The 16,547-nt window shown below is 48.8% G+C and overlaps 1 protein-coding gene across 2 annotated transcripts in view; it reads right to left on the reverse strand.

Moving 5' to 3' along the window:
• Positions 1 to 7,213: 7,213 nt before the first annotated feature.
• TTF2 (transcription termination factor 2) overlaps positions 7,214 to 16,547 on the reverse strand; it is a 40,282-nt gene continuing 30,948 nt past the window's right edge. For both annotated transcript variants that reach the window (XM_077479510.1, XM_077479511.1), the window contains exons 19-24: positions 15,623 to 15,793; positions 12,372 to 12,430; positions 12,044 to 12,197; positions 11,254 to 11,336; positions 9,226 to 9,300; positions 7,214 to 7,605 (exon numbers count right to left, since the gene is read on the reverse strand). In XM_077479510.1, the coding sequence (XP_077335636.1) occupies positions 7,461 to 7,605; positions 9,226 to 9,300; positions 11,254 to 11,336; positions 12,044 to 12,197; positions 12,372 to 12,430; positions 15,623 to 15,793 (687 nt within the window). In that variant the 3' untranslated portion in view covers positions 7,214 to 7,460. The remainder of the gene's footprint in view (positions 7,606 to 9,225; positions 9,301 to 11,253; positions 11,337 to 12,043; positions 12,198 to 12,371; positions 12,431 to 15,622; positions 15,794 to 16,547) is intronic.

Raw genomic sequence — 16,547 nt, forward strand, 5'->3', positions numbered from 1 at the left:
CAGTCTCCACTCTTATTCCTCCTAAAGGTGTTCTATCGGGTTGAGGTGCGGGCCAGTCAAGTTCCTCCACCCAACACTCGCTCATCTCTATCACTCATGTCTTTATCACTCCCGTATTGGGAAAGGAAACCCCTCTCTGTGCTGACACCTTGCAGGAGGACAACATTGACTCACTGCAGTGGCTTGCGAGACCGAAGGTGAAGCAACGACCGGGCAGGTAATGAGGAAATCCCAATTCTAGTTTAGCGATTTCTTGCATACATCCAGTACAGCCTGACCTTCTGAAATCTATGACCCGTGGCATGTATGATATTATAGTGCCATCTAGGGTTTGGATATATAAATGGTTTCACTCAGAGAAACAAGTGTAAGTAGACGATGGAGGTAGAAAGGGTTGTGCCCGTGTGAAACAACATTTCTAAATAAGAAGCCAGCAGCAGAAATTGCGAGAGCGACTTCAGTTTGGGGGCCACACCAAATTTATACAAGAGAACCAGAGGACCAGACTGCCATACCACTTTCCTTAGTCTTCAGAAAACTGTTTGTGGTCTTTCTTGTGCATCATCTTTAGAAGAGGCTTCCTTCTGGGACAACAGCCATGCTGACCAATTTGATGCAGTGTGCGGCGTATGGTCTGGGCACTGACAGGCTGACCCCCCCCCCCCCACCCCTACAACCTCTGCAGCAATGCTGGCAGCACTCACACGTCTATTTCCCAAAGATAACCTCTATATGACGCTGAGCACATGACCTCAACTTCTTTGGTGGACCATGGCGAGGCCTGTTCTGAGCGGAGCCTGTCCTGTTATACCGCTGTATGGTCTTGGCCACCATGCTGCAGATCAGTTTCAGGGTCTTCTTATAGCCTAGGTCAGTGATGGTGAACCTTGGCACCCCAGATGTTTTGGAACTACATTTCCCATGATGCTCTAGCACTCTGCAGTATAGTGGAGCATCATGGGAAATGTAGTTCCAAAACATCTGGGGTGCCAAGGTTCACCATCACTGGTCTAGGACATCTTTATGTAGAGCAACAATTCTTTTTTTTTTTTTTTCAGATCCTCAGAGAGTTCTTTGCCATGAGGTGCCATGTTGAACCTCCAGTGACCAGCATGAGAGAGTGAGAGTGATAACACCAAATTTAACACACCTGCTCCCCATTCACACCTGAGACCTTGTAACACTAACGAGTCACATGACACCCGGGGAGGGAAAATGGCTAATTGGGCCCAATTTGGACATTTTCACTTAGGGGTGTACTGACTTTTGTTCCCAGCGGTTTAGACATTAATGGCCGTGTGTTGAGTTATTTTGAGGGGACAGGAAATTTACACAGTTAGGTTCACACAGGGGCAACCCGACTTACAGCGCGACTTTGCAAGGCGATTTGGAGGTGACCTCAGCGCGACTTTGCGCAACTTACAACGCGACTTAAAGTTGCCTCCAGGACAGGCGACTTTGGTTGTGGCCAATCACAGAATAATCAGCTCTGTGCGAGGGAGGGGGGTTGCCTGGGTAAATGAGGGAAGTACCTGTGTGAATTATATAGATGGAGATGCGACTTGGAGGCAACTTCTATTGAAATCAATGGGTACAAGTTGCCTAGAAGTCGGATAGAAGTAGTACAGGAACCTTTTCTGAAGTCGGAGTGACTTTAGTAGTGTACATTAAGACGGATCTCATTCACTTCAATGGAATTTCTTATGTCCAGCAACTTGGGGCAATGTCAGGTCTGACAAGTCGGATGCCAAGTTGCGGTAGTGCAGTGTTTCTCAAAATCCAGTCCTCAGGCCCCCCCAACAGGTCATGTTTTCAGGTTTTCCATTATTTTTCACAGGTGATTGGATCAGTTTCACTGCCTTAGCAATTACCACAGCCGTTTCATCTGAGGGAAATCCTGAAAACATGACCTGTTGGGGGGGCCTGAGGACTGGATTTGAGAAACACTGCTGTAGTGTGAACCGGAACTTATACAAGCTGTACACTCACTACTTTACATTGTAGACAAGTGTCATTTCTTCAGTGTTGTCACATGAAAAGATAATAGTTACAAAAATGTGAGGGGTGTACTTACTTTTGTGAGGATACTGTATATCAGTAGCGTTTACTTATCTCTCTCCAAAGCTCTGAGTGTCGTTTCTCTCAGGTGCTCCATTCCTCTTATTATCAGCAGAGTCCCATCTAACAAGCTCTCCGACACGTGATATAACAGTAGCTGAAAATTTGTGTCGGGGAGGGAGCTTAGCAGAGAGCTTGTCTATTCAGACTACAGCTCTGCCACTTTCTTCCTTCGCGCGCGTGTGTGTGTGTGTGTGTGTGTGTGTGTGTGTGTGTGTGTGTCTTTCCTCCAATCAGCTCTCACACAGTGTAAGCCCAGACTCCCCACCCAACCTGTATGTGCTGCTAAAGAAGAAAGAAAGATTTCTACCACCATCTGCACTTTTCAAAAAGTGTGTAGAAAGGGGAAGGCAGCAGATACACAAAGAAAACCTTTCCTTTCCTTCCTTTACCACAAAATAGTCAAAAAGACACAAACAAGCAAAACACAGCCCCAGGTGGGGGTACATCTGAGCCTGGCTGGATACGGAGAATAGGAATCTCAATGCCGGGACAAGGGCACTTGGCATCCAAGGCCAACGTGTGCCCATCCTTCCATGAGCCATGAACATTTTTTTTTTTAATTGGTTTTATAATAAAAGTACAAAACATACATAAATGTATACACAACTACAAAACATTCCAATTCTGAGGCACTCAGCCCACAGCGGGACGCACAAGGCAAAAGCAATAACCATACAGTAGTTCAAAGTAGCGCCAGTACAGCTCGCTGCCATAGGCGGGGTATAATTATTTTTTTTTCCTACGGGCGATTCTGCGATTGATAAAAGTGATTTGCCGCTTCCCGATCGTTTTTTTGGGTTTTACCGGGAGTCGTCGGTAAACCCGGAAGCGATCACAGGAAGTCGAGTGAGGCCAAGATGGCCCCCCGCTCCCCGCTCTATGCCCTTGGAGGACCGGAGCGACCTCTGACGTCACTTCCGGTACTTGGGCATAAAGAAATTATTATTTTTTTCTTTTTAAAAGGGGTTGTAAACCTTCGTGCCTCCTCTGCATCAAGGTGAAAAAACACCTGGAAGTGACCCCTCCCCCCCCCCCACGTTTTACTTACCTGAACCCTCAAACTTGACCCAGCAGGGACGTGATGCCTCTCTGCCCAGGGGTTCTTGATTGGATAAATTGATACCAGCGCAGCCATTGGCTCCCGCTGCCGTCAATCAAATCCAATGACGCGAGCGCTGGGGGGGGGGGGGGGGGGGCAGCCCCGAGTCAGGAGTTCGGCCTCTATGGACGCTGAATGCTGGACTCGGGAGAGCGCCTGCAAGGTAACCCCCTGTGGGAGGGGGTTATCGGATGTGGGGGAGGAGTCTCGGGGGGGGACCCCAGAGGAGGATCAGGGGCCACTCTGTGCAAAATGAGCTGCACAGCGGAGGTAAGTATGACATGTTTGTTATTTTATTTACCTTTACAAATCACTTTAAAGTCAGTGTCCAAATTTTATTTTATTGCTTTTTTAAAAAAAAAAAAAAAAAAAAAAAAAGGTAAAATGCGACATCTGAGGTTGACCCCCCAGATCTCTCCATAAAGGAGGACCTGTCGTGCTTATTTCTTTTACAAGGGATGTTTACATCAACAGAAGTTGACCAAAGGGTGGCGGTAAAGAGCAGAAAAGCCACGTGATTTGGTGAAAGTTGGCTGAAAAAGTCCTGCCGCGTGTATGCAATACAAGTTCACGGCCAACGCCCTTTGGACAGAAATCCATAGAAAAGTTTGTTTGAAGTCCGATCGTGTGTACGAGGCTTTTAGGAGAGCCTTCTTACATTGACAGGACTAATCTGTGTACCACATGAGCACCTACTGTAGCCAGTCTGTAGGGGGGCAGAATTATTGCTGGTTGGTAGGAGATCAAAATAGTTATTTTACTCACTGATCTGCGACTCCGTTTTATAACATTTGTATCCTAGGTTTATTTTTGTGGAATTTTGATTGATATTCCGTCTCTATGATCTAAAATACACCTATGACCGCCATCGGGATACCAAGCTGTGGGCCCAGCTGGAACAGGCACAAAGTGTGATCCCACTCCGGAGGGTGCCATGGTGCTACTTGGCTTTGCCGGGTGTGATCAAACGTCACCCACTGATTGGTACCTCGGCGAAGGTCTGCGCACGCATAGTTTCGCAAACGCCCCTCTCCTCCCCGAACTCGCCCCTGTACCCCGTCATAGGCAACCCCTTATTTACTCCAGGGCTTTACGATGGGAGTCTTCGGGAACCTGGGGGAGGCAGGACTACATCAAGCATCACACTTTAGTTCAGGGGGGGGGGGGGGGGGCGCTGGAAAACGACGGCGGATTTTTCTAGACCCTGCGGGCCCGTTCCGACTAGACTTTCTGAGAACGCTCCAACTCACACATTTCCTCTCTATGATCCCACCCCCCCCCCCCCAGAGACGCTCACAGCCCTGGAGGTGCTCTGCGCTGACGCGGGTGTCCTGTCACACACACTTTCACTGACTTATAATCTTCTAAATTCTCCCTCAGCAGACTTTATCCCCCCCCCGGGCCTACTTAAATGGGAGAAAGAGTTAGACTGCCAATTCAACAGCACCAAGAGACAGCGTATGCTCAGATTTGCCCACAAATCTTCGATCTGTGCCAAGATCCAGGAAACAAAATTATAAAATGATCTCACGTTGGTATAGGACCCCTTCATTACTCCCATCAGCTCTACCCGCATACATCAGACCTGTGTTGGCGATGCCTCGCAGACAAAGGGACCATGCTGCATATCTTTTGGTCATGCCCGAAACTTACACACTTTTGGAAAGTGGTGCGGGAGACGATTCAACAATTCACGGGCCCTGCCTCTCACAGACGACCCAGCTCTTTATCTCTTGCATGCCTCCGACGTACCCGACAGGAAATACCAGAAATCGGTGATCCGCCACCTACTTGACGCGGCTAAGGCCTGCATACCGCTCCATTGGAAATCGTCCCTCCCGCCGACCATTGACCCTCTGGCTGCGTAAAGTGGAGGACATTAGGAAAATGGAGGATCTTATCCTCGCAGCGCAAAAGAGAGAGGAGACTTTCACTAAAACCTGGCAAGGTTGGACTGCGTTCATATACTCGGCTGAGGGCCAGGCCCTGGGACGGGTGATACCGTATGCAGCATCCAGGATCCGCTGAGCCTGGGGGGCCATAGAGATGGGCCCCGTATCTGTAATTCAGAATGGTCATATGCGCACTCTATGATTGGGTAGCACACCTTGCTCCCCCCCCCTTCTTATATTCCCTCCCCCCTTTATACCCCATACTCGATTTACCCCCCCCCCCTTTATACCCCATACTCGATTTACCCCCCCCCTTTATACCCCATACTCAATTTACCCCCCCCCCCCTTATACCCCATACTCAATTTACCCCCCCCCCCCTTTATACCCCATACTCGATTTACCCCCCCCCCCCTTTATACCCCATACTCGATTTACCCCCCCCCCTTTATACCCCATACTCTATTTACCCCCCCCTTTTTCTCCTCGCTCCTCTGTTCTTCCTTCTCCATCGCTTTACCTATCCCCCCCTGTACACTGGAAGTGGTATCGATATGGATACCTAGTTGGTTAAAAAGAAACTGGGAAGTGAGACCACAAGATGATGTGAAGCCCCAACTCCACGTACTGCTGTTTATTCTTCTGGGCAATAATGCTAGCAGGGTATTGATGTTATACTTTAGATACTGCCTCGCTATCTGTAAACTATGTGGAAAGTTTGTATTCTGTTGGTCTGTGTGGACCCATTTCCTGATATAAATAAATAATAATAAAAAAAAAATACACCTATGATAAAAAATTTAAACTTATAAAATCTGCAGGGGAGCCAATCAGTATCTCCCCTCCCCACTTGTACACAAACACACACTACATCCAACTTAGACAGCAGCCAATTGTCAGGACCGGGCTCAGCCCTTCCTTCTCAGAGCTGGCCGCTCATCTGTCAGCTAATTGCCAGCTCCTATCTCTCCACAGCTCTGACTCACCTGTTGATGATCCTGCTCGTCAGTCCTGCCTACTTAAAGTGGTTGTAAACCCTTACAAACCACTTTGACCTACAGGTAAGCCTAGATTAAGGCCTAGATTAAGGCTTACCTGTAGGTCCAAGCAATATCTCCTAAACCTATATGGTTTAGGACAGTGATGGTGAACCTTGGCACCCCAGATGTTTTGGAACTACATTTCCCATGATGCTCAACTACACTGCAGAGTGCATGAGCATCATGGGAAATGAAGTTCCAAAACATCTGGAGTGCCAAGGTTCGCCATCACTGGTTTAGGAGATATTTGCCCTAAAACAGGCACTGCTGTCTACGGCACAGGCGCACTGAGCGCGGCATTCTCAGCGACGGAGCTGCCGCGCGTGTCGGCTCCTGTGCACATGCGCGGGAGTGACATCATCGCGACTTCGCCGAATGACAGCGGCGGAGCTGTGAAACCCCACCAAGAAGATGGATGCGGCGGACTACGGGGGACAGCGGTGACTTCACTGGCTCCTGTGTCAGGTAAGTGACACATAATGGACTAATATGCGATGCACAGTAATCCATTATGCTTTGCCTTTGCAGGGAATGAAAGAGGAAGTAAACTCATCAGGGTTTACTTCCTCTTTAAGCCGTCCAGCCCAGAGGATCTCTGCCTTAGTCTCTGTGATGTTGACCAAGGCGATCTCCTGCGTTCCCGTTAAAGACTTGCTTGACTGACATCCCTCATGGCTCCAGATCCTGCTTGCTGTTCCACTACATTGATCCCTGACTTTCTGGCTTGTCTGACTGTCTGTTCCGGTTACTGAACTCTGGCTATGTTTTAACTACGTTTGTTCTTTTTACTTTTATTATTAAACAAGTGTGATTTACCTGTACTTGTGTCTCGGCCTGATTTCATGGTTTCTGACACCAATGAACCTATTGAGTGCAGAAGGAAACCCACACAAGCACAGGGAGAACATGCATACTCCATGCAGATGTTGTCCTGGCTGGGATCTGAACTGAGGACCCCAGTGCTGCAAAGGCAAAAGTGCCAACCACTAAGCCACCCATGTAGTAGTGTATATCCTCACCCCCCCAGCCACCGAATTATAATACTACAGAAAACACACCAACATTGTAAAAGTTGAGTTTTATTACGCATAACAGAAATAATAAAATAAATAACACAGACGGCGACATTCACAGGCCACGTAGTGTTTTCAGGAACACTCATAGAAGAGGCACCCAAACAGATAAATAACAGGTTATCCAACTTAAGTCCGGAGCCCACCCCAGATGTAGTGTGGGGGGGAGGGGCAGACCAGCGCGCCCAGCGCTCCGATCACCACACTACACCGGCGATAGAGCGACTTACTCAGGTTACACCCCAAACAGCAGCCGCAGATCGGCCAGGGTGAGTTTGGTGAAGGTGGTGCCGTTTCCGGTCAGGACTTTCTTTGCCAATTCCTTCTTCTTCTCCTGAAGTTGGGAGATCTTCTCCTCCACCGTCCCCTCGCACACAAACCTGCAGGGGGCAGCACAGAGCGATTACAGGTGACACCAGACAGGAAGAAGCGCTACATCTACAAATGCAGAGAGAGCTTCCAGAATAGAACAATCTCCTGCAGGTCGGCTCTATACACTGCGGGGGATAACTGTCAGCTTTAATGCAGGTTCTTACCGGCTTCTGTTCTGTAGATATTGTGATAGGCAAAGCCAAAGGACTCCCTGAATCCTAAAGTGCTGCTCGTTTTTCCGCTGTTTAAGCGCTGCTTTTCAGCCACTAGTAGGGTGCTTTTAAACCCACAAAAAAAGGGGTTAAAAACTCCCGTTCTGCTTCGCTTTGAAAGAGCTGCCCATTCATGTCAATGGTCAGGGCGGGGGAGGAGCGGTGAAGGAGGGGTGTATTCAGCGCTCCAAAACCACCCCAAAAGATGCTGCTTGCAGGACTTATATTCCCGTCCCAAAATCGCACCGCCCCCGTGTGAAAAGGCACACTGGGATGATCGGGAGGAGCTTAGCAGGGGCCATTTCCAGCGCCAACGTGCCTGAAAACTGTCTCAGTGTGAAAGGGGTCCAAGGGCACTTCAGGGGATGTCTGTCATTTGATTTCAAACTCTGCAGGCTTCTGGCCGTGGAAATGATGAGTGCATGAGGGGCACTAGGATAGGACACGGAGGAGGGGTGGCACTATGGTGATAGGATGTGGAGGGAGGGGTGGAGCTATGATAATAGGATGTGGGGGGAGGGGTGGAGCTATGATAATAGGATGTGGGGGGAGGGGTGGAGCTATGATAATAGGATGTGGAGGGAGGGGTGGAGCTATGATAATAGGATGTGGGGGGAGGGGTGGAGCTATGATAATAGGATGTGGAGGGAGGGGTGGAGCTATGATAATAGGATGTGGAGGGAGGGGTGGAGCTATGATAATAGGATGTGGAGGGAGGGGTGGAGCTATGATAATAGGATGTGGAGGGAGGGGTGGAGCTATGATAATAGGATGTGGAGGGAGGGGTGGAGCTATGATAATAGGATGTGGAGGGAGGGGTGGAGCTATGATAATAGGATGTTGAGGAAGGGGTGGAGCTATAATAGGATGTGGAGGGAGGGGTGGAGCTATGATAATAGGATGTGGAGGGAGGGGTGGAGCTATGATAATAGGATGTGGAGGGAGGGTGGAGCTATGATAATAGGATGTGGAGGGAGGGGTGGAGTTATATAGCATGTGAATTAAGGGGTGGAGCTATGATAAGTAGATGTGGACGGAGGGGTGGAGCTATGATAGGATGTGAATTGAGGGGTGGAGCTATAATAATAGGATGTAGAGGGAGGGGTGGAGCTATAATAGGATGTGATTTGAGGGGTGGAGCTATAATAGGATGTGGAGGGAGGGGTGGAGCTATAATAGGATGTGGAAGGAGGGGTGGGGCTATGATAATAGGATGTGGAAGGAGGGGTGGAGCTATAATAGGATGTGAATTGAGGGGTGAAGCTATGATAAGTGGATGTGGAGGGAGGGGTGGAGCTATAATAGGATGTTAATGGGGGGTGGAGCTATGATAATAGGATGTGGCCCCTGTGTATGTCAGTCATGCATGGTCTGTGCGATTCCTTTGCGATGATCGCAGTGGAGGACTCCTCTGACCTGTGTATCACCACGTCCTTGCGTTGTCCTACACGGTATATGCGGTCACACGCCTGGTCCTCCAGCGCCGGATTCCTGAGGGGGAGGGAGAGACAGATTAGGGGGGTGGAATAGGAGGAGAGTGCGGTCAGTAGGGGGGTGGAATAGGAGGAGAGTGCGGTCAGTAGGGGGATGGAATAGGAGGAGAGTGCGGTCAGTAGAGGGAGGGAATAGGAGGAGAGTGCGGTCAGTAGAGGGATGGAATAGGAGGAGAGTGCGGTCAGTAGGGGGATGGAATAGGAGGAGAGTGCGGTCAGTAGAGGGATGGAATAGGAGGAGACTGCGGTCAGTAGAGGGATGGAATAGGAGGAGAGTGCGGTCAGTAGAGGGATGGAATAGGAGGAGACTGCGGTCAGTAGGGGGATGAAATAGGAGGAGACTGCGGTCGGTAGGGGGATGGAATAGGAGGAGAGTGCGGTCGGTAGGGGGATGGAATAGGAGGAGAGTGCGGTCAGTAGAGGGATGGAATAGGAGGAGACTGCGGTCAGTAGGGGGATGGAATAGGAGGAGAGTGCGGTCGGTAGGGGGATGGAATAGGAGGAGAGTGCGGTCAGTAGAGGGATGGAATAGGAGGAGAGTGCGGTCAGTAGAGGGAGGGAATAGGAGGAGAGTGCGGTCAGTAGGGGGATGGAATAGGAGGAGAGTGCGGTCGGTAGAGGGATGGAATAGGAGGAGAGTGCGGTCAGTAGGGGGATGGAATAGGAGGAGAGTGCGGTCAGTAGGGGGATGGAATAGGAGGAGAGTGCGGTCAGTAGGGGGATGGAATAGGAAGAGAGTGCGGTCAGTAGAGGGATGGAATAGGAGGAGAGTGCGGTCAGTAGAGGGAGAGAATAGGAGGAGAGTGCGGTCAGTAGAGGGAGGGAATAGGAGGAGAGTGCGGTCAGTAGGGGGATGGAATAGGAGGAGAGTGCGGTCAGTAGGGGGATGGAATAGGAGGAGAGTGCGGTCAGTAGAGGGAGGGAATAGGAGGAGAGTGCGGTCAGTAGAGGGAGGGAATAGGAGGAGAGTGCGGTCAGTAGAGGGATGGAATAGGAGGAGAGTGCGGTCAGTAGAGGGATGGAATAGGAGGAGAGTGCGGTCAGTAGAGGGAGGGAATAGGAGGAGAGTGCGGTCAGTAGGGGGATGGAATAGGAGGAGACTGCGGTCAGTAGAGGGATGGAATAGGAGGAGAGTGCGGTCAGTAGAGGGAGGGAATAGGAGGAGACTGCTGTCAGTAGGGGGATGGAATAGGAGGAGAGTGCGGTCAGTAGAGGGATGGAATAGGAGGAGACTGCTGTCAGTAGAGGGATGGAATAGGAGGAGAGTGCGGTCAGTAGAGGGATGGAATAGGAGGAGAGTGCGGTCAGTAGAGGGATGGAATAGGAGGAGAGTGCGGTCAGTAGGGGGATGGAATAGGAGGAGACTGCGGTCAGTAGGGGGATGGAATAGGAGGAGACTGCGGTCAGTAGGGGGATGGAATAGGAGGAGAGTGCGGTCAGTAGAGGGAGGGAGTAGGAGGAGAGTGCGGTCAGTAGAGGGATGGAATAGGAGGAGAGTGCGGTCAGTAGGGGGATGGAATAGGAGGAGAGTGCGGTCAGTAGGGGGATGGAATAGGAGGAGAGTGCGGTCAGTAGAGGGATGGAATAGGAGGAGAGTGCGGTCAGTAGGGGGATGGAATAGGAGGAGAGTGCGGTCAGTAGAGGGAGGGAATAGGAGGAGAGTGCGGTCAGTAGGGGGATGGAATAGGAGGAGAGTGCGGTCAGTAGGGGGATGGAATAGGAGGAGAGTGCGGTCAGTAGAGGGAGGGAATAGGAGGAGAGTGCGGTCAGTAGGGGGATGGAATAGGAGGAGAGTGCGGTCAGTAGGGGGATGGAATAGGAGGAGAGTGCGGTCAGTAGGGGGATGGAATAGGAGGAGAGTGCGGTCAGTAGGGGGATGGAATAGGAGGAGACTGCGGTCAGCACCAGTAGGTGGTGCAGTTGGGGGGGATCAGAGGAAATGGGGCGTTACCAGTGCATGTCCAATAGGAAGAGGTGGTTCCCACCAATCAGGTTTAATCCGACTCCTCCAGCACACAGAGACACCAACATCACCTACACAGGAGAAAGACAGACCATAAATACATCCCCTTAGAGAAGGAATGGAGGTGTCTGTACACCATTCTCCCTCATGTCTGGATGAATGCTCCGCCCTGCTGGCCAGCAGAGGGACTTCATGAAGTTCCGCATTGACTTCAATGGCATGCAATACCGCATGCAGCCAGAGTGGGCGGGGGGGCACCGGAGAGCCTTGTAAACGGCCAGAAAGGCCCAAGGACACCTCTGAAAACCTCGGAAAGACTCCATTCCCAAGGTTTGGCAAGATCAGCCGAGCTGACCTCAGGCCTTTCCAAACGGCGGCAATCAGTGCTGGCGCCCCCCCCCCCCCCCACCTCAGGCCAAAACGTGGTACTGCACACTGCTTTGGCCTGAATCATACTCGTTTTGCAAGACAACACTCGCAAACCAAGTTACGAGTTTTAGAAATACAGCGCTTGCATCGTGAAACGCTGGTTAACCGCGTTACACGCAATCGGAGGTTCAAATATTATATATATATATATATATATATATATATATATATTTATTATACACAATAATAATATCTCTCTATCTAATCTATATATAGACACACATATATACTATTTGGGGGGTTGTAAGTAATTTTCTAGTAAGACCCCAGAGATTTCCACATACAGGAGAGACGTGTCCAGTAGGACAGTGGATGAAGGGAGGTCGGTGTCCCGGAAGTAATCTCATACCTGGGGCCCCCGGGGGTTTACATTGAACTCCTCCACCACATCCATGCGCTGTTTGGGGTTGACAGAACCGTCAATAGTGGCGTAAGAAAGTCCGATCCGCTTCAAGTGAACGGCCACGATCCTCAGCATGCTGGTCCACTGAGACACGATGACGCTGGGGGGGAGGGGAGAGGGGCAACAAGGTGAGGGGGGTGACAGAGGACAGACACCAATATTCACCATTATATCCCCCCAGCGGTGAGAATCAGACACCGAGTCCAACAGCTGGGAACACCGCTCACACATTACCCAGAATCCTCTGTGATAAACACCATGGAGCTCCTCTCACCTCTTCTGGGGCTCAGCGCTGGAGCTTATCGATTTCAGCTGTGACATCAGAGAACCGATCTGGAGGAGAGAAGATAAAGATGGAAGAGGAAGAAGAAGAAGATGGAAGAGGAAAAAAGAAGAAGATGGAAGATGAAAGTGGAAGAAAGAAGAAGATGGAAGAAAGAAGAAGAAAGTGGAAGAGGAAGAAAGAAGAAGAAGATGGAAGAGGAAGAAAGAAGAAGAAGATGGAAGAGGAAGAAAGAAGAAGAAGATGGAAGAGGAAGAAAGAAGAAGAAGATGGAAGAGGAAGAAAGAAGAAGAAGATGGAAGAGGAAGAAAGAAGAAGAAGATGGAAGAGGAAGAAAGAAGAAGAAGATGGAACATGAAAGTGGAAAAAAGAAGAAGATGGAAGAAAGAAGAAGAAGAAAGTGGAAGAAAGAAGAATATGGAAGAAGAAAGAAGAATATGGAAGAGGAAAAAAGAAGATGGAAGAGGAAGATGGAAGAGGAAGAAAGAAGAAGAAGAAGAAGAAGAAGAAGAAGAAGATGGAAGAGGAAGAAAGAAGAAGATGGAAGAGGAAGAAAGAAGAAGAAGAAGAAGAAGAAGAAGAAGAAGAAGAAGAAGATGGAAGAGGAAGAAAGAAGAAGAAAGAAGAAAGAAGAAGATGGAAGAGGAAGAAAGAAGAAGAAGAAGAAGATGGAAAAAAGAAGAAGATGGAAGAAAGAAGAAGAAAGTGGAAGAAAGAAGAATATGGAAGAGGAAGAAAGAAGAAGATGGAAGAGGAAGAAAGAAGAAGATGGAAGAGGAAGAAAGAAGAAGATGGAAGAGGAAGAAAGAAGAAGAAGAAGATGGAAGAGGAAGATGGAAGAGGAAGAAAGAAGAAGATGGAAGAGGAAGAAAGAAGAAGATGGAAGAGGAAGAAAGAAGAAGAAGATGGAAGAGGAAGATGGAAGAGGAAGAAAGAAGAAGATGGAAGAGGAAGAAAGAAGAAGAAGATGGAAGAGGAACAAAGAAGAAGAAGATGGAAGAGGAACAAAGAAGAAGAAGATGGAAGAGGAACAAAGAAGAAGAAGATGGAAGAGGAAGATGGAAGATGGAAGAGGAAAAAAGAAGAAGATGGAAGAGGAAGATGAAAGAAGAAGAAGATGGAAGAGGAAGATGGAAGGAGGAAGATGGAAGATGAAAGTGGAAGAAAGAAGAAGATGGAAGAGGAAAAAAGAAGAAGATGGAAGAGGAAAAAAGAAGAAGATGGAAGAGGAAGATGAAAGTGGAAGAAAGAAGAAGATGGAAGAGGAAAAAAGAAGAAGATGGAAGAGGAAGAAGATGGAAGAGGAAGAAAGAAGAAGATGGAAGAGGAAGAAAGAAGAAGGAAGAAAGGAGAGAAGAAGAAGGAGGAGAGAAGAAGGAGGGGGTCAGACATTGTGTACAAAAAGCAGATTGTGTCACTAGTGATATTTCTATTTTAGACTCTGTGATGTCATCACTGGGCCTCTATACTTCTCCATACAATGCCTGTCTGGTGGGAGGGGCCGGCAGAGTGCTGCACATAGCTTAATGAAAACTTCACAGTACTCATCTGAGGAGCCCCCAGCTCTGATGTAAGCAGTGGGAGGGATCTTGGGAGGAGTTGTCTTTGGGTGGGTGTCAGTCAGGAGGAGTGGGCGTGTATTTGCATGCAGACCACCCTAGGCAACGACCACATGTAATGCTGAGCCACCACCTTGGAAAGTAACTGAAATCAATGGTATGACACGCCCCCTACTGATTCACAGCCAGAGCTCTCCATTCAGCTGGGCGCAAGACATGGGTCATACTCCGGAGGGGACATGCTGGGGGGAGGAGGTCTTAACCACTTTGCCTACTGGGGACTTTCCCCCCCTTCCTGCCCAGGACAATTTTCAGCTCTGTCGCACTTTGAATGACAATTGCACGGTCGTGCTACACTGTACCCAAATAAAATTGTTATCAGTTTGTTCACAAAAACACAGCTTTCTTTTGGTGGTATTTAATCACCTCTGGGGTTTTTTTTTTTTTTTTTTTAATACTTTGCTAAACAAGAAAAAGGCCAAAAATGTAGAAAACAAAACAAAAAACAAAGTGTTTAATAATAGTTTTTTTTTATAAAATTTTGCAAACAGGTGATTTTTCTGATGGGCACTGATTGGCAGCACTGATGGGCAGTGATGAGGCAGGACTTGTAGGCACTGATAATCAGGATACTGAAGATCAGGGCCAATTATCAGATTCCTTTCACACAAGCCAGTTACCGGCTCCCCTCTCCTGACAGTCCAAGGTATTTAGTAAGAGGCATGGCGAGTTTTTTTTTGAGGTTGAAACTTTGTCACAATTATTTGGAAAATTAAGAAATAAAAAATTTTAAAAATTCTCGCACCAGTGCAGTATAGGGCTATCATGTAAATCAGGGGAAGGCAACTTCGGCCCTCCAGCTGCGGTGAAACTACAAATCCCATCATGCCTCTGCCCCAAGGCATCATTGCCTGTGATGGTCAAGGCCCTGCAATGTCTCATGGGACTTGTAGTGTCACCACAACTGGAGGGCCGAGAGTGCCTAACCATGATAAGAAATGGTGCGTCAGTGATCGGGGACACTGACCGTATGTAAAAAAAAAAAAAATATATATAATAATAATATATATATATATATATATACACACACACACACACACACACACACACACACACACAGTGACACCATAGTAACACTTTTTTTTTTTTTTATACGATTGATTATACTAGTGAATTTCATTGGTATAAGCAACCATTTTTTACCGAATTACACTGACTTGGTGTGTTTTGTTGTGATTAGTGGCGATTGGCAAGAAGTAGTCACATGGTACAGATGGGCTGCGATTGGCCCTGTCTATACCATGTGATCACTGTGACCAATCACAGCTAGCAACACAATTTTACACAATGAATAGGCATGGAAGGAAGCCATACAATGTTTACAATTGTCATGTGATCTGCCGTGATTGGTCACAGCAATCACATGGTACCGGCAGCAGGCCAGTACCCAGATCAGTCATGGCAGATCACAACGCAGCGTGGCCCGTGGGGCATGTGCAAGACATCATATGACATCCACCCGGAACGATGAATGTCCCACCCAGGCCGTCATGTGGCAATAGGCTGGGCAGGAGGTGGTTACACTGCAGCCCCTGGAATCCCCCATTCCTGATGATGAAAAGGCGCCCTGTGTGTTATGTCTGGCAGGGGGATCCCACACATCACGCAGCTCATTCCCACCACCTTTGTGCTTTTGCAGTCGCTCTCGAACAGCTTGGCGCTGAAGTTGGTTCCGTTCAGGGAGACGATGGATTTGGGGTCCGGGGTCTGGAGGTCACACAGGGTCAGGGCGCTGAGTTGCTCCTCCAGGGTCAGGTTGAGTCCTTCACTCTTCATCTCCATCTGGTCCAAAGTCTGCAGGAGAAATCCGGACAGAGAAGATATACAACCAATAAATGGCAGGTTAGAGAATTGCTGGAGAGGACGAGGGCTCGGAGGGTAAGAGCGCAGAGAATGACTATCCTATGACAACCTAACCCCCTATAAACAACCCCCCCCCCATATACCTAATCAGCAATATAAAGCCGGACCCTTCAAAGCCGAACTCCAGCTTTAAAAGCGGGTGTATACAGCTGGCCTTTCTTACCCTGCATGGTAAATTGCATACTAGCACATTACGGGGGGGGGGGGGGGGTATTTGTGCTAGTAGGGATGATTGGGGGAGTTGTGCTAGGAGGGGATCTTTGCGGGGGGGATGAGGTGCATTAGAGCTTGGAGATAGAATTTCTGTCACAAAGGATTTGGGGGGGTGTTACATGTGCTAGGTGGGGAACTTTGGGGTGGGGGGTAATTTGTGCTAGTTGGGATGATTGGGGGGAAGAAACGACAACATGTGCTAGGTGGGGAACTTTGGAGGGGGGGGTGGGGAGTATTAGAGCTTGGAGATAGAATTTCTGTTACAAAGGATTTGGTGGGGGGGGGGGGGGGTGCTATGTGCTGGGTGGGTAACTTTGGGGGATGGATTAGAGCTTGGAGATATAATTTTTTGTTACGAAGGAGGATTTTTTTTGGGGGGGGGGTGATTAGAGCTTGGAGATTCAATTTTTTGTTACGAAGGAGTAATTTTTTGGGGGGGGTTGTTACATGTGCTAGGTGGGAAACTTTGGGG

The sequence above is a fragment of the Lithobates pipiens genome, unplaced genomic scaffold (genome assembly GCF_037356315.1).
Source record: "Lithobates pipiens isolate NorthernLeopardFrog02 unplaced genomic scaffold, aLitPip1_a1.2 Scaffold_16, whole genome shotgun sequence".
Lineage (NCBI taxonomy): Eukaryota > Metazoa > Chordata > Amphibia > Anura > Ranidae > Lithobates > Lithobates pipiens.